Source organism: Columba livia, chromosome 3 (genome assembly GCF_036013475.1).
Source record: "Columba livia isolate bColLiv1 breed racing homer chromosome 3, bColLiv1.pat.W.v2, whole genome shotgun sequence".
NCBI classification, from domain to species: Eukaryota; Metazoa; Chordata; class Aves; order Columbiformes; family Columbidae; genus Columba; species Columba livia.
In genome coordinates, this window is record NC_088604.1 from 31,133,443 (window position 1) to 31,151,466 (window position 18,024).

At 37.0% G+C, this 18,024-nt stretch overlaps 1 protein-coding gene across 8 annotated transcripts in view; it reads left to right on the forward strand.

Moving 5' to 3' along the window:
- COL19A1 (collagen type XIX alpha 1 chain) overlaps positions 1-18,024 on the forward strand; it is a 192,300-nt gene that overhangs the window by 160,467 nt on the left and 13,809 nt on the right. For all 8 annotated transcript variants that reach the window (XM_065056225.1, XM_065056229.1, XM_065056230.1 and 5 more), the window contains 12 exons: positions 2,335-2,388; positions 3,328-3,381; positions 4,717-4,761; positions 6,516-6,566; positions 6,645-6,689; positions 7,646-7,672; positions 8,753-8,806; positions 11,861-11,905; positions 14,058-14,102; positions 14,202-14,264; positions 15,824-15,859; positions 16,034-16,078. In XM_065056225.1, coding sequence (XP_064912297.1) covers positions 2,335-2,388; positions 3,328-3,381; positions 4,717-4,761; positions 6,516-6,566; positions 6,645-6,689; positions 7,646-7,672; positions 8,753-8,806; positions 11,861-11,905; positions 14,058-14,102; positions 14,202-14,264; positions 15,824-15,859; positions 16,034-16,078 — 564 coding nt within the window. The remainder of the gene's footprint in view (positions 1-2,334; positions 2,389-3,327; positions 3,382-4,716; positions 4,762-6,515; positions 6,567-6,644; positions 6,690-7,645; positions 7,673-8,752; positions 8,807-11,860; positions 11,906-14,057; positions 14,103-14,201; positions 14,265-15,823; positions 15,860-16,033; positions 16,079-18,024) is intronic.

The following is an 18,024-nucleotide window of genomic DNA, read 5'->3' on the forward strand; positions in this document are numbered from 1 at the left end:
CTCCAAAATCCCAAAATACTTAACCGACACTGTTAAATATGTACTACTCTCTTGTAATTTGTAAAGTTCTGGCTACAAGAGAAAGCACCTGGAAAATATGACAAGAATTGAGACTTTATTGATTGAGTGTTTCATAATACTTAATGAACATTTTACATTTCTTTGTCACTAAGGCCGTAATATAGTAAGAATTTTCAAACAGTGGTAGAATGAGAATAATTTTTAAAAAATTCTCTGTTCATCAGGATCCTTGTCTTCCAGATGTAAAATTATATGAGGAAAAAAAAAAAGATGTGGTAAAAGCATTAGATATGTATTGCTGCAACTGCTTTTCCCCACAATTTAACAGATTGTCAGTCGAAAGTATCATGCTTATTTTCCCTCTTGTTTTCACATAATCTACAGAGCTTATTATGTCTTTGCTTCTTAAAAGCAAGTACCTCCTGAGTCTAGATTTGGAATTTATACCCTAAAAGGATAGGGCAGCCATAAGCAAAGCCCAAGCAGAAATTTACTTGAAAAAGAAATGGGAAAAGTAACACATCCTTCCTGTGCCCTATAAGGTACCTCTGCAATTCAAACCCAGCAGTCTGAGACATTCATGAAACAGTTTCAACAATCCAGTTACTATTTAACTGCTGAGAATGGAGAGATATTAGAGGCAATTAAGAAGGTGATAAGGAAAAGGCAAGATTATAACTGGCAGTTAGGGATTTTTTAAAGGAGTCTAGAGTAAATTAATTCCAATTTTTTTTTTTATCGATTCAGTGGGGTGCTGTGCTGTAAGTTAGCTATTCACGTGCTGCTTCGCTGTTTGATAGCTGGTTAGCTGCTTTAGCTCTTATATTTTCAGTGTCTAGCAGCAGTTTTTCATTATGACATTAAGAGGGTGCAAGTGAATTTATTTTCAGAAACACATATGAAAGAGTTTACAGAGCTTGAAAGTCACCCTTTTTACAAATGTACAAATTTTAAAAGAATACCTTTATTTTCTTTTTTATGCTTTGGATAGCATGGGAGTGAGAAGAGAGACCGAGAAGCCCACTGGAATTTCTTTGAAATACATTTATTAACTTCCATGTGCTTTTGAATAGCCCTTTAATCTTTGTTGAAGCTTAGTTCTCTTCCTTTTCAAAACATTCATTTTTTTCAGGGGAGGATTTTTCTATTTTTCTGATATCAGTAATAAGAATTACAGAAAATGTTCCTTTGGCTACATATTCATTTTTCAGGTGGCTGTACCATCAGAGTAAAATAATCCAAAAAGATCAAAGAACATGTTAGCAGTTGGATTGACACCCTGAAAAGCTGCAGAGGTGCATCCATATCCTCTGTGTGTAGGTGCAAGAATGGGAAATCAACGTCTCTCTCCATCTCCACATCTTTCCTGATTTATTTCTATCTGAATTTTTTTCCCCTCAGTCTCTTTCCCAGAGCCCCTGTTTCAGGCCTCCTCACCTCTGTGGTTTTCTAGACTACCCCCGTAGCCAAGCCTTCCTAAACACTGAATGTAACATGAGAAATATGGCATTTCTGAGGTGATTCCTCTTGTTAGAGGATAGGCACCCTGTGCAGATAACATGAATCACTTCTGAGAGGGACCTATTTTCCTTCTTGGATTATAGGGAGAATGAAGAGCTATTAGCTGTCATTAGTATTTGAGTTTGACATGTCTAATATTGCATCTAAACCTGGTGTGGTAAAGACTTCAGTGACATGCAGGCTCGTCTCAAATCCCACCTGTATCCACTGTCGTAAGTTGCACACCTCTATAGTTCAGTGAGTGTATACCAGTATACATTGTTTTCCAATCAATCAAATAGAATAAGAGCAGGAAAGCAGGTCATTAAATACAATTTAAAACGTTATGTTCTTTTATCAAAAAAGCAAAATCTATAAATCGGGTAGAAATCATCATTGCATTTAGGTAGCATCCAGTAACATTGGTAAGTCTGAGCAGATGTCTTCTCACCAACCAAACAAAAAACACACCACACTTTTACTGATGGAAAATTAATCTCGAAGGAAAAACCCAGATGTCATGTTGTTATCTGCACAATAAAAGCCAAAAAGATATGCAGGACATAAGCTAACAGTGTGAAATACTGAAGGACAAATCTTTATCAGTCAAGCAAGAAATTGTCTTCAACCTTGTTCAATGATAATCCCTTCCCTGCATGGTGGTTTGTTTTTTTCATTCCTGAAAATAATGCCAACAATTTAGATGAAAATGCATTTTACTATGGTCACAATACTACTGGATACACTGAATATATAATAAGTAGGTTTTGAGGTGTGAGAAAGGAAACAGACATATGCTCTTTTAATTTCCAGGGCCTTCAAGGTGCTCCTGGACTGCCAGGTGTTCCAGGACCCAGTGGACCATCTGTGAGTGTGTGGGGTCACCTCTAATCTAATCTGTCTCTGCAGAGGTTGCTATAACTATCTAGTAAAACTTCGCATTCTTTGTTTCTTGTCCTTTCTTTTGGCTTTTAAGAGAGTAATAATAAAATCTTACCTCTGCTGGCTCTAATAAAATAAACTATGTTGTGAGTTGATGTTACTGAAAATACTGTCATTGTCTGGGATCAAAGTTTATATAACTTAAATGGGTTTGGAGTTTTGGTATTACTAGAAACTCTGTGAGTTTACATGATTTATGATGTGAAAACTTGCAGTTTATTATGTATTTTTACCCAAGTTACAGTAATAATGTTAGTAATAAAAATCTAAAAATAATTCCAGCTAGACATTCTGAACACATTTAATGCTCAAAACAAGTAACCACTTGGTTTCACGATAAATAAAAGCTATGGGAATAAGCTGATAATATTTTAAGTCACCGAAAAATATCATTTAAAATGTTGGTATTTCTGGGGAAACTCCTCTTGGAAATGTTTTTAAATTTTATTTTCTACATACTGGATGGGATCGTATTAATTAGGATGATCATTATTCATTTCTAGGTTGATGACAGAAGTACTGCTTCCCTTCTTTCAAAAATTGTAACATGTTTAGGAAGTTTCATGTGTAATGTGTAAACTGGCATTTTATAGCAGTAAAGCATAATTCTTAGCAGTATCCAGAGGTCAATACATTTAGTCTGCCAAGGTGAAAATGCAACCACAAACACAGGTTTTACCCTTCAAAGGGCTTATCAAAAGGACACAGCTGTTGTATCAAACAGAAAAGAAATATTTAAAACTGGAGGAGAAACATGATTATGTTTAAATGACCTTCAAAACTATGGGTTTTAAAAAGTAAACTGCAATGGCAAATTACTGTATTTCATTGTTTCTTAACTAATATATATACTGTGTTGTGCAGGGAGTCACAGGAAGACCTGGACACCCCGGTCCAGCAGGGTCAAAAGGCGAAAAGGTATCATCTCTTTTTAGTCTTGGTAAAGATCTGTGAAAGTTTTGCAATTCCATTGCGCTCCTTTGTTTGGGGGTTTTTTAACATAGAGTGCAAATATGAACTAGATGTACATTTTCAAACAATTTTTTATTTGTGTCTTAATATAAGTACTTTCCTTATATAATGCCCTACAAATGGATTTATATTTTGAAGCATAGTCCTTGTGTATGTAAATTGCAGAGAATGTTCTTTAAGTATGACATATTAGATAAAACGTAGGAAATGGAAAATACTTTTGTGAAATAGTACATGACTAGTTACTACTTGCTCTGCTTCTCATTCTTTTACCAGTATTTTAGTCAAAAGTAATTGCATACTTTCCAAGTGCATCACAGGTACTGAAAGTTATTGAGTACAAGTTATTCTGCAAAAAAGCATAAGCTTCCTTTATACTTGATTAAAAGTGTTATAGCAATGCTTTTTATCGATGTTTTATGTGCTCTTTTATCAGGCATTTGATATTATCTGGTATAGCTAAGAGGTCAAATTCATTTCTTGGGCACCTGTGATCAGTGAAATACAGCAGCCACAATCTGTGTTTGCTGCAAAACACTTTCTGGGGCAAGTTCTCCATTTTGTATATGAATACAGTTTTCTGAAGTTTGTTTTGGCTTTAGCCTGGAATTTTCCAGGCATAGTGCTAGGGCAAAAGGAAATGGCCTCAAGTTGTGCCAGGGGAGGTTGCATTGGATATTAGGATATTAGGAAAAATGTATTCACCAACAGGGTTGTCAGGCATTGGAACAGGCTGCCCAGGGAGTGGTTGAGCCACCATCCCTGGAGGTGTTTAAAAGACTCACAGATTAGGTTCTTAGGGACAGGGTTTTGTGCCAGAGTTAAGTTATGATTGGACTCAATGATCTTGAAGGTCTGTTCCAATCAAAATTATTTTATGATTCTAAAATAATATACAAAACATTAAATGAATGTTAAATTTTATCTGCCAGTTGCTCAGAAATTTATGTTAACAACTCTTTTTTTTTTTTTTTCTTCCTCTCCCTCCTGGTATTCTTGAAGTGTTTCCCAACCCAGGTTACCACTACTGTTTTGCACAAGGAAGTTACTACATATAAAGCATCAAGTAACTAACAAAACAAAAAAATAGTATAAAGCAATGATTAATAATTTGCCTAAAGCTTAAGCAGGAACTGGGCAGGATAATTTGTTCTTGACATTTTCAGCTCACACTGACTCTGTCTCTTGTTTATTGTGATTACGGTCGTTATAGCTTGGGTATGGAATAGACCTGGACATCAGTTACAGTAAGTGAATTATATTAATCTCTTGCTGTACTAGGGTAGTGAAGGTTCTCCTGGGAAACCTGGACCACCTGGACCTCCGGTGAGACATCTTGTTTCATATTTTGGATGTTATATTAGGAAAAATATACCTATGAATAAAATATAATGTAATATAAAGAACTGGCTGTCTGTCTAACACCTATTAATAGTAGAGGAAGATAACAATGTCTTTTTGCAAAAGTTCACCATATTGCTTTTTTTGCTTGTAATTCATTGCTAAATTCGGATCACTAAAGCCATCCTAGAAACTTGATCAAATGAGTTTCTCTAATAACATTGGCTACCAAAGCTAATTTAGGCAGCTTGAGCACCTGAGATCAGGGTACTCCAGAATCACACAAACTAAGGAAAGTCCATGGAGCTCAATGAACTCCAAATTAACTGAAATAGTACCTAACACAAAATTAATTGTGGAGAATTAATAACTGGAGAGCCTTACAGTGCCTAAATACAGCCTTGGAAATTACATCCTTAACCATAACCCAAGAAGCACCTCTGATTCTTGCCTTAGTTCAAGCAGAGCTTTGGTTCTAAAATCTAACCATAGCCCAATGATCTCTGCCTACTCCAGCCAAAACTGTAACCTGCTTCTAGCCTTACTCCAGGAAAATGAATTCTCTTCTGCCCCAAACCTAACCCTGGAGATGACCCTCCATCTAGCTTGGAGGACTGAACATTTTTCAGTCCTTGCTCAACAGTTCTGTCTATTCAAGCCATATCCCTAGCCCAGGAAATTCTCTCAAGCAACAGCTCATTTTGAATAAGGACATATTAAGAATCTCAGAAACGTGGCATAAGGATACCCATGAGAAGGACTCTAGCAGGGTACGAGTTCCATAGTAGTGACAGAATAACTAGCTACATCTGTCACTTTCTGTTGCAGCACGAGCTTTCTGCAACACTCAGGATTTAGCCATTAAATAAATCTAAGAGCAATAATAAAATAAAATTTACTGTGTATTTGTGTTATTTTTATGTGTGATGAGAGTAGAAATTTTAAGAGTTTTTAGAATCTCAGACAATTTGGTGCTGGAAGCACGTTGCAGTTATTTTGAGTTGAGAAGGCTGCCTGCACCTTTTTGGTTTTAATTTTAGTCATTTTACATATATGTTTTGTAGACATTGGTACAGGAAGAATGGCTAACATCTCTATTTACTAATTCCGCTTTAAATATTAACTGACTTCAATTAGAAAAAAATCTAGATATCTTTTCAGAACAATAATTTAATTCATTCATAAATTGAATGCATTTATGTAATCTGAGCTATTTGTAGTTTTTAAGTCATCGGGCCTAACATAACCTGGCAATTCAGCCACTGAGTTTTATGAAAGAAACAGGTTTCTTTGGAATTCTTTACTGTCTTAAAAGTGAAACGTGAGTATTAATTTAGAGTTACAGTTCAAGCCTTCATGTTCTCAAAGCACTTCAGTCTTAACATTAGATGCTTCCCAGTTTTCAGTTTAGCATAAATTTTCAAATGGGAATGAAAGTAAAATGCCCATGCCCTTCTTTGCTCATATCAATTGACCAACCACTCATAAATATTATACCAGAGTATAAAAATGTAACGTACACTGAGATTTACAGGTTTCTGCTTTCATAATTCAGGAAAAGTCCCAAGCTGCATTGCTATGCAACTTAAATTCTTACTCAAATGTCTGCAATCTTTGAAAAATTGATCCAGAATGAAAATGATACCACAGCTTTGCTGAGCTATGAGACTTGAACAGCTCAAGAGTTCTGCATTTATACTTCATAGTTGTGACATTTACTTGTTTTTAATGTTTTAAAGGGTATGCCTTACAACGAAAGAAATGGAATGAGCAGCTTATATAAACTCCAGGTATTTCACTTTGATGTTAATCTTTTTCAATTAATGCCTAATTTTGACCCAACTGAACTTTTGAACTTGCTCTTACAGGGAGGTGTGAGTGTTGCTAGTTATCCAGGTCCACCAGGACCTCCGGTAAGTATTTAATAGGAATACAATTCCTAATAGTTAATCAACATATTAGCAGAGGGATTGGTTAGTTCCATGCAGTTTTGGTGAGTGGCGTGGAGTTTCATTTTTATGTGTGAACGACAGAAAAGATAAGGATATGCTGTATATATAGCTATATAGTAAATTATAAAGTATGTGATTTTACATGTTTATCAAGCACTTTAGCCCATTTTGGAGAGTAGTTTATTTTGATTTAATTATTTCACACTAAGACTATACTAAATAGCAAGTAAAGGCTGCAAAAATGTTTCATAATTTGGTATTGTACTCTTCAGTGAAAGTATCCTAATATCTTAAAACATATAATATAATCTTTACAGTTAGTGATGGCGTAGTTTTGTAGTGAATTAAATTTGGTGCTGTTAATGAGAAGCTCAAGCATTCTCATCCCAGTTCTGTCACTGATATTCTGTGTGTAGCTACAGTGCAGAACAATGTATAAAACCAAGAATTATATAGTGTGGCTATAGGGCTGGTTTCTTTCCATTCTGCACAGTGCAGATGCAGCACCTTGCAGCTGGACACTGTTGCTTTGGTTCTGTGGAGCCAAAGATGCTGTGAGGTAGGTCCTCCTCCTTGTTGGTGTCATAGTCAGCTGTGCTGCCATTTTGGCAGCCTTGTCAAACTGTTGTAGTCATCAGTGAGGATTTAGTCCTTAGATTATGTGCTGTTTGCTGTTTGTGGTTATGGACTCACACCAGACCACACAGCTGTCTCTCTGTATATATTCTGGAATAGCAAAACAAAGCCTGAATATTAGTAACATTTTATACAGAATTAACCAGCTGAGAGGGCTAGATTTAATACTAATTCTAAAGGCACTGCATTACTGATTACAGTGCAGTAATCCAAGAAAAATACCATGCTGTTGTGTAATTCCTTTTTTTTAAATGTGTTTCTGCTGCTTCATCGCTTTGCAGGGTCCAAAAGGAGATCCTGGCACAGTGGTATGTATATATTTTTTGGTCATGATAGAGATTCCCCCATTAGTTTAACAGATGATCCTAATCACAAGAGTGGAGGAGTCTATTAATGTACTTTAGCAGCAGCTTACATCCTGCAGAATTAGTATATTGGAAAAACCTTTTCAATTGCCAGGCTTGCGATTTCTGATAAAAAAGTTCTAAGCGATAATATAATGAATGAATATAGTATTAACTCCTTGTGGATTCATCTCTGCTGAGCTGTCCCTGGGTATATTTAAAAATAGAGAATGTGTACTGTAACAACTAAAGTCCTCACTTGGTACAGGCCTATGAGAAATAAACATAGAAAATACCTTAAGATCTAATAGGCTGTTCTCAAAATTAAATTTGAAACTGATGAGGGAGAAGGGACAACGTGCTACATCATGCTAACTAGTAACAACTAGAAATTGATATTTTCATTTTAAATGGTGTGGTAAGTTTAACTGAGAATTGCTGAAGTACTGGAATTGTTGTCTGTAGTTTAAATCTCTGTGGTAAATGGTCTGTCTATTTTCTTCAAAAAGAAAATATAATTACTTAAAGGGCCTCCCCACTCTACGTGTTAAACTGATTTCTCCAGTGTTTTCTGGTTTTCAACTTGAAAACTGACAGAGGGACCTAGTCTGTGTGTCCCTTGCTGCAGAGTAAGATTTGTTTAGGGAACAGAGCTCTCTTCTGAAATGATATGTCTGGAAAGCCACACAGAATTGCTTGGAGGTTGGTTCTCTGGTTGGCAGCGTGTGCTCACATCCTGGGGCTCCACCACCCAGAGGTGGTTTAGAGCTGACCTTGGCTTGTAAGAACAATGGAGGGAGCCTTCTGCATTATGTTCTTTGTCAAAATTAAAACCAGTAATCCAGATATTCAGTGCCTTTGGGCAAAGCTTTATTTGTAAATCACTAAAACAGGGCATAACAAAATCTGTTCACATAATAAATGGTTAGCTGTTTTACTAATCTCAAGTTAAACAACCTGCTGTTGCTTGCTGTTCAGTGGTTCTCTTGTAGAGCACAGAAATTCTAATCTATGCAATCCTTCTTAATTAAAAAAATAAATCAGGGGGACCCAGGACCAATGGGATTGCCAGGACTGGAAGGACTCCCAGGGGAAAAGGTAGGACTCTTAAAAAAAGAAGTTATGGCTTCTTATTGTCAACTATCTGCAACTAAATGTTTTATGAAACTGTGTTTGAATTTTTTTGTGAAAGATAATGTTTCTGTGTGAAAAAAATATTTGTATATTTATCTGTATTTCCTTGTTTTACTTTACTGTGACTCTAAATCATACTCATCCAACACAAAATTTCATTTTCTTCAAAAGAAGGAGGTCTTGTAGTACTTTTTTAACTTGATAGAATATTACTATATACTATATTGTACATAATATATATTCTATGTAACTATATTACTTGATAATAAGTGTAGTCACTAGTTCTGTATTGAACATTGTCTTATGTTTACAATCTGTTTTGTTCTAAAAAAAAAAAACAACACAAAAAAGACAAAAAGACCAAAAAACCCAAACAACAAGCAAACAACAACAAACAAACAAACAAACAAACAAACAAAAGAACACCACCACAAAAAGACTTTCAAATAGAGTGTAAAAATACAGGACAGGGTAGAAATAGAGAGAGAAATGTAGCCTGGTTCCCTACAGTTCCTGTTGTATTGCATTAAGGCAAAGGTGAAAATCTCAGTTCTCAGTCTGTTGCTCATTATTCTAAAAATGGCCCCTTGTTTCTGTTTCACTTTTCCTGCACTCTGTACTGCCTGTATGTATGATACCTGTATGACAGCACATCCTGAGCTGTATCATATTCTCCAGCTCATTCCTGTAGTTCACGTCTGCTTTCCAGTGCTCGGAAATGGTCCTTTCCTTCAGCTGGTTGCATGTTTCAACCTTTCACTTACTAGTTGTGGAAGCTGTTACGAATTTAGACAAAAGCTTGTCATGAAATGCTAAAAATGTCAAGATTTTGGTATTCATATCTAAATATGGCGAAGCACAAAATATTCAGCAGGGAAATGAAAAGGTCTGAAAATATTTTTTCTGTCACTGGGAACACTTTGATTTTACCCATATTTTTAAGAAATAAAGAGTACCTTTTTTTTTTTTTTTGCAAAATTGAATATTTATACAGCCTTTTCAAATTACATTCAGTGATTTTGTACAAAAATATATCTTTCATCAAAACATATTATTCATGAAAAAGCAATGTAAATTAAGTTTCTCCTTCAGTATCACTGTGCATTACTCCTACTTGTGCAGAGAGTGGGGAGTAACAAGATATAAGTAGGTGTCTACGCTAGATTTTTGAATTACATGAGATGATTCTTGCTCTGGAAGACTACAATTTACAAGCAATTAAGGACTAGTCTGATTTCAAAATAAGCAAACACGGGGAGATATTATAGGTCTAATTGAGACACAGTGGGGACAAGAAATAAATAAAGTGAGTAAGCAATGGAGCAGACCATATAAACAAGCTAAGTGAGTGACTGGCCCTTTCCCAAAGTGAAATAGCCTTTCCTTAACTAAATTTGGTCAAAGCTCCACACTCCTGGTGCTAATAAATGAACAGTATCTAAGCGTCTGCTTGCTAGTCCCAACAGTACAGTGCATGCTGGTTTTTAATTTAGAGCTATTAGGTACATCTGTGTAGCAGAATGCCATCTTCCACAGACAAAGCTGGCTGTCATTTCATGGTAATTTCATGAAGTGCCTTAAGAACTTTGCATCTTTGGGGTAAAATGTCCCTTCCCTCAGCTGTGCTGGCACTGTGGCTTGTGCAGCTATGCTCTGATCACATCACCGAAAGGACCAGAATAACCATGAAAAGGAAAAAAGCTGCAAGGGAATTCTTGGGAATTTCTGGCTTCACTATCATAGCCAGTGTGTAAGGAAAACACCACGGCTACAGGTTCTGGGTGCAGAATAACCATGGGGACAATGCAGCACTCCAGCCAGCATACCCTGCTACAGACCTGCAGTGCTCCAGTGTTCCCGAGGAGCACATCGTGTTACTCACTGCAGAGGGAACTTGCATTAAGTGACTTCTCTAAGTCTCCAGATTGAACAGTGGCCTGTAAGCAAGCTTCTCTCTCCAGAAACAAGGTCAGAAATTTAACTTGTCATCTGTCTACACTTTGTATAATGGAGTTAAGTGTTTCTAACTACCAGCGTTTTCACGGTGTTACCTGAACAAAATGATGAGAAGGAGATAAATCAGCTTTAGGTGTAAGAACAGAAACCAGAAATCCCAGCATCTCCTGGGGCTGTTCTGCAGAACAGAATGTGGCTCTATTGATGTAGGCACAGCGTTTGCAAAACAGGGTAAACCCACCTCACATAAATATTCTCCTGTTAGTATGGCTTTAACTGTGTCAGAGGTTTTGACATGATTTGACATGACATTAGGAGGCTGGTTTTTTTCTTACAGTTTTAACCATTGTTAGCTACACTAGCAGATTGTACTATTACAGACTGGCATATGTCAGCAGTGTGTTAGGGCAAATTTACCTCTAGAGATTCACTTGTGGTCAGCTCCATCCATCTGCTTGGGGTTATAGACCCCTCAAGAGAGAAAGGTGAATTTGTGCCCACAATTCATCAGATGCAGCATAGGAGTCATTGTCATAGCTGGAAGCATAGAGGAAGGTGACCGTATGCTAAAGGGAGGAGCTTTGCCCTGAAAGGACTGTGGCACAAGCAAGTCAAGGATGCTGACTTGCAGCAAATGGATGACTGGGTAGCAGGAAGGCAAAAACTTCTTTGAAAGATACATCTTAAATATGGGGATATTGATAGTGAATTACCCTATGTTGATTTTGGTCATTGTCATGACCATAAATTATAATTATCTGGAAAAGTACAGATGAGTCAGGGACTTTCCATCCCTCTTCAAGGAAGCCCTCAAGCAGAGTATAAGGGATAGCATGGAAATTATGACATTATGCAAGAGAACCTAAACAAAGGATTTAAGTTACTTGCTTTAGTCTGTAAAATGAGTCGGCGGCAGAGCTAAATATTAGCATTAAGCAGAGCCTGGCTCTTGTCCTCATTTTCAGTTCACTCCATAATCCTTCCTCAGGTTTTGATGGGAATCCACAAACAAACTTCTGGTTTGAGTGTTACCATGTAAGTGTAGATTTATCTTTTCTTCAGGGTGACCGTGGACCAGCTGGCACAGCAGGAGTACCAGGGACACCGGTACGTATATTCATTAAAGAAAACTCAGTGTCTTAGAAGCAGCTGAAAAAACAGGTCAAGCAAGGTGCTGAGCTGTAATCTCAGTCACTGTTTGTGGAACACAAGTTCTTGGCTAACCCTTTATAGGCATGATGTGTTTTTCCTAAAGAGATTAGAGTTTTTATACCGCTAAGGGTTCATATTATTATTAAAATGAGAAGAGGAAATGGTGGGAATACATGATAAAGCTGGAATTTGAAGCTGCATATGCTCAGTTCAGAAAGCATATGAGATTCTTCTGATTGCCTCAGTTTAATATAGACAAAGTCATTTTCTGTGCTCCTGGGCACGCATAAACTTCTGTGCATCTTTCTATCACAAAGAGAAATTATGAACATTAGTTCTTGCAATCCACGAGGATCTGCATATCAAGTCAATCAAACATTTGTTTTAAGGGAATGCTTTGTCAGCTATTTACGTGTGATATTCAGAGAAGCTTCTGAAAGTCATCCAGAAGCTTTGTTGTAGGTGAAAGTAAATGTAGCTAATGATAAATTGAAATCATAATTATTCATTTGTGTTCCTAAAGGAAATGAAGACAACTTTTCTTTAGATTGCATTCACAGTTTAATAAAAAAGGTTATCCATATTTCAGCAGGCAGTATGGAGATATTTATATGCAAATACGTTTAGTATTAAATTTGGGCAGCTACCAATCCATTCAGGAGCTGTTTTTAAATTATAAATATGTGTTTCGTGAAATACAGAGAAGTCTGTGCCTCTGCACTCCTATATCCATTAGCCACTGATTTAGTCTATTTACTGTGAATTGCAAGGGAAAATATCAGCTTAAATAGCTTTATTTAGTTAAGTTATCCTAAAACAAGGTAAAATTGCACATTTAATGGAAAAAGAGAAGTATTCCTGTGAGTTTTACAGCCCATTTAAGAGTTTCAAAGTTTGTTTCTCTGAAATATGAATCAATAATGCAGTAGCCAGATAGGATGATCCCAGTTGTTCATTCCCTGTGTATTTACCACTGGATACATTCCAAGTCTTATTCTTGCTGCTCTCTGTTCTAGCTAGGTATGGTTATCTAGTGAGTTCCTGTCATTACTGATGGAGTTGCATTCTGTTAATCACATTTCATTCTAGTAAATTCCTCTAGTAAAATCCTCTGAAATAAATTATTTGCTGTCATATTTTATGCTAAGCAGTTTTAATTAACAAATTAATACACTTCATGATAGACAGGTTTTTTTAGCAGTCTAGAAAGAGTTTTTTTAAATATATCCACGTATCTAACTGGAAGAGAATTTGTCCTCTTTGGCTAACATTATTCCCTAGATTGAATAGTGGACCCTTTTTCCTGTTTGGGGATATAAACATTTCATTTTAGCTTTGGCTTTTTCCTGAGCAGGACTATCAGGGAAGCTTGAACTGAGATTCTGCAAGAATTGCCACTAATGCCTATTTCCTCAGCATGAATCCTCAGTCCTGTTGTTCCTGAAGTTGTCACAGGCACTGATGTGTTAGATCTCTAACTTATGAAAGTCAGCTGAGGATCTGGTTTAAGGATATTTCCAGGGAATATAGGTTCAGGGTTGTAAATTCTTGTCTGGGACCTAACCAGATAGGTTGTTAAAAGCAAAGCATCATTTAAAAAAATAAGGATATTTAAAGTCACCGTCTAAATGATGAGATAAGAAAAGATTGTGAATTCTGGCAGGCTGAACATAAAATGGTAATAAAAGTAGCTGAAAAGGGCATGAAGAAAAATTGCAAAATATGTTAAGTCAGTAATAAACCACTTTAAAAAAGAAAAAAATCAGGACTAGGAAGTACCTGAGGGGGGAAAAAATAATTGATTTCACATATACAGTGATAAACTCAGATCTGACTATGAGTGCTAAAGGAGGAAATCATGGTGGTGTAAAATAAAGTGCTCAGAAAGGGTAAAGACCAAATGATTGAGTTATGTTGTACGTAAGAGCTAGATTAGCATGGCACAAATATTAAAAAGATCTGGTAAAATATTTCTTTTTCTCACGTAAAGTTTTTATTAAGCATTAACATATTTCACTCAAATTTATATCATCGCCTAATTTTGACCTAAAATAAATTCATATTTTGCTTCCTAGTAATTTGAATTTATGACATTCTCTTTTTGTAGGGAAAGCCGGGATCTCCTGGGTCCCCAGGGCTGCCAGGGGAACCTGTAAGTACAGATTTGAGTTCTGGACTCTTATGATAATACACAAATACCAAATGCAAGATTTTACATGTGGATTTATATGCATGTTTTCTTCTTTCTTAGGGTGAAAGAGGACCTATAGGAGATATAGGCTTCCCAGGGCCAGAAGGGCCACAAGGAAAACCAGTAAGCAATTTTATACTGAATACATATGTTCACTGCACAAGGATGTGTATTAGTTTATCAGAAGTTACAAAAGAAGTGAGATTACATCTTTCTTTGTGTTAGGCTAGGTAACATCTGAAGAACATCTAGAGCCACAGTGCTCAATATTAACCCTCCAGTCAAGAATTCCTGGTATTGTGATGTTTTAATAGTCAGTGTTACTGATATGTTACCTTTAAAGGTCTTATGAGGATCTTTTGGATCCTGTTAACACAAAGGCTGCTGTAGTATTTTTTCAGAAGGAGAATATTAACCCAAACATTCAATGCAGTCTATAAAGGATGGGGTGACAAAGTCCATTCTCACTTTCAGTATAGATAGAGAGGCGAGTGCTTCATGTCTGAATAAACTTCATAACTCTTCTGCACACAGGTGGTGCAACACTGTGGCTGAAGCATTCACTGTTCACTTAGGATATGTATAATCTGACCTCTTTATTAGATAAAAAGTGTGACAGCAGTGTGGCTGGCATTGTCTGAGCTGGTTGGAAACAACACAGTTTATATTCCAGAAGTGGTTCAGCTAGGGTAGCACACTCATTATCTCCCCCTGAGCTTGGTGTTTTGGGGAAAAACACAAGAAGTGAAGTGTTTCAGTTTCTCGGCGTGTCTCCACGTTACGCTTCCATCTTGAAAGAAGATTTCTGTAACAGCGGCAAATTGGGCCAAGGTGCCTAATCTGTGCAAAATCCCACTTCGCAGTATGAATAAGAAGGAAATACTTCTGATGTCTTTGCTCATGCAAGTCCTTCTTTCTCACTCAGTGAAACAGCAGTGAATTTACTGCAAGTGCAGATCCAGGTATATCCTGGTAAGTTCAACAGTGCCAGAGCATTTATCTGGTATTGTGCAGTGGTTAACATGACAGTTTCTTGACCCAGGCCAACTAGGACTCTCAGATAATGCCACATTCCAGTCTGGAGGATAACAGGGGCCTGAGACTGTTTCTAGTAGGTGATATGAGACCACCCTCTTTTGGGAAATAGATATGTTTAGCCCAGAAGGCTGAATCTGCACTGTGCCACAAGTCCTAAGGACCAAAGAGTGGATCTGGCCGCTTACTGTTAATAATAAGGCATAATCTCTCTAACAGCAGAAGGGTAATGGGGCATCAGGGCTAATATCCAGAACAAGACAAATCTCTTCCAAGGTTGTATAATGACTAGCTGGGACTGGAAAAGTGCAAGTACAGGTCCAGATTCCACATACTTGCAGAATTACCATATCATTTGTCATTTAAAGTTGCATGCTCATTAAAGTTCATGCACATCTTGATGCTGAAGATATTCTTGCACTACTTTCAGCTCAAATTTAACGTGGTGGCAGTTCAGTAAGGCCCTGACCTCTTTTGTTTCACATACCTCAAGACTATTTGTGACTATTTTAATATTGTAACCACACAAACTGCTGCCTCCACAGCTTCAGAATAGGTACACATTGAACTTTACCTTTTCTATTTTTAAAACTCATATAGATAACCATATTTATTTTTAAAATGTTGTGGTTTGGTTTTTTTAATAGGGAATCAATGGAAAAGATGGATTACCAGGTCCTCCGGTAGGAAAACATGCTTTTTCGTACTAGCGCATTTTGTTCTTCTACAGTTACCATACATGTTAATCCTAGGCAGTTGCTTTCAGTTCTACTAACAGGTGAATATATAAAAAAAAAAAAAAACAACAACAAACCTTAAGTGATATGTTCATCTTTTTTTCAAAAACAATTTTCCAGGGTGCTGTGGGGAGACCAGGAGACCGAGGCCCCAAAGGAGAACGTGTAAGTCCCTTGTTTTAATAACTCTTTTATTTTACTGAGTGTCTAAGCACCTCATTAGCACATATTTTGCACAAAAAAAAAAAAAAGAAATTCATTTTCTGTGAATTTCGAGTGGTCTCTTAGACAACTAAGAGGTTTATAACTAAACACCGCTTTAAGGAATTAAAATTGATTTGCTTCTGCATTTAGAGGAAAAACATACTTTATAGACTTTCTAACACAGTTGGCCTGGACAGTGTAAATTGATCAATAGATTGAAAATGAGTAAGTAGCTAATCCTGTTGTGATGCCATCGGACTTCAGAAAAACTATAAAGCTTTCCCCATCATTATCCCTGGGAGGTTTGTATGTCACAAACACAAATTGTGTTTTATATAAAACAAGCTTGTTACACTTAGGCAGCAGGAGTGTCAGTGCAATATCTTACTGCTTATGAAATGTTTAGGCAGTTCTGTTCACGGTAATGAGATCATGGTGTGCAGGAATCTTTATTGGAGGTGAGAGGTGATCTTTATTTTGCTAAAGCAAAGAAAATCTTAGCATGTGGTTTGCTCCTGTTTTAACTTTTCTAAAGCTCTGAAGTTGTAATCCAATTGATACCACATGTGTTTGATGAGCCAGAAGAGTACCTCCCTGTGTAGTCTGGGAAAGAAAATGCTGATCTTTTCTCTCTGGTGACCAATGACAGGACCTGAGGGAATGGCAGGAAGATGTGCCAGGGGAGGTTTTGGTTGGACATTAGGAAAAGGTTCTTCACCCAGAGGGTGGTGGAGCACTGGAACAGGCTCCCCAGGGAGGTGTCACAGCCCCAAGTCTGACAGTATTCGAGAAGAGACTGGACAACACCCTCAGATACATGGTGTGAACTGTGGGGTTGTCATATGCAGGGACAGGGGCTGGACTTGATGATCCTTGTGGGTCCCTTCCAACTCAGGACATTCTATGATTCTGTGTGGCTTTATGACATTGAGGAGATACAAGATTTTAACCACTCTTACAATAATTGCCCCTTACAGGAGCAATGTTCTGTTTCTGCCTTTAAGGACACAAATGAAATGTAAGAACCTTCTTACTTTGCCACCTCCTGTGCAGGTGGTACATAACACTGCTCAGCCTTGACCTTCTCAGTGTCAGCCCATCTGAATGCCCTGCAAAGAGTGCTGTGCACATACAGCCAGAAGAGGAGGCTGGACCTGTAAGTGCATGACCTTGAAACACACTGACAGGGAGGAGAATTTTGGAAAAGTCTGTGGGAGGCAGAGACACAGCCTTAGCTCACTTCATCAGAGTGAAACTTGAGATGCTTCAGGGTAAGAGAAGACGGTGTATTCATTGCAGTCTCCTCGGTGACAGAGTACATACATACACACACACGTGCATGTTGCTATAGATGGAAATATGGAAATATGCTTGCCCTCAGAAAGATCACAGATGCCTGAATCCTCTCTTACTTCTGGGATCACTGGCAAACATGTCATGATCTAGCTCTCTCTGCACAGAGTAAAAATATATATATATATATGTATGTATATATATACATGTATACACATAAAAATTAAATAAATATATAGTTTCATGTTAAAAATATGTCAATTTCAAGAAGTATTTTTGTCTCACATGATAAAATCTCTTACAACCTTTTATAATAGGAAAGTTATAAATATGCCAAATACAGTATCTCAATATAGTTCCAGAAAGCTGTCAGTTGTTCCTTAAAATTCTGCAGGAAAAAAAAAAAAAGTTTTGTTGATAACAAGGGGTGATCTGCCTAAGAAATAACAGTGAAATACACAGAGAAGTCTGCATCTCAGATTAGAGATCAGTGAGGGAGTTGGAGTTGTTTTTTCCCCCTGTGAATCAGGTGTTAGAGCCCTGCTTCTGTGAGAAATTGCAATGATTACAGAAAATAACACAAAGTCAAGGTTTTCTTGCAGCCATTATTATTT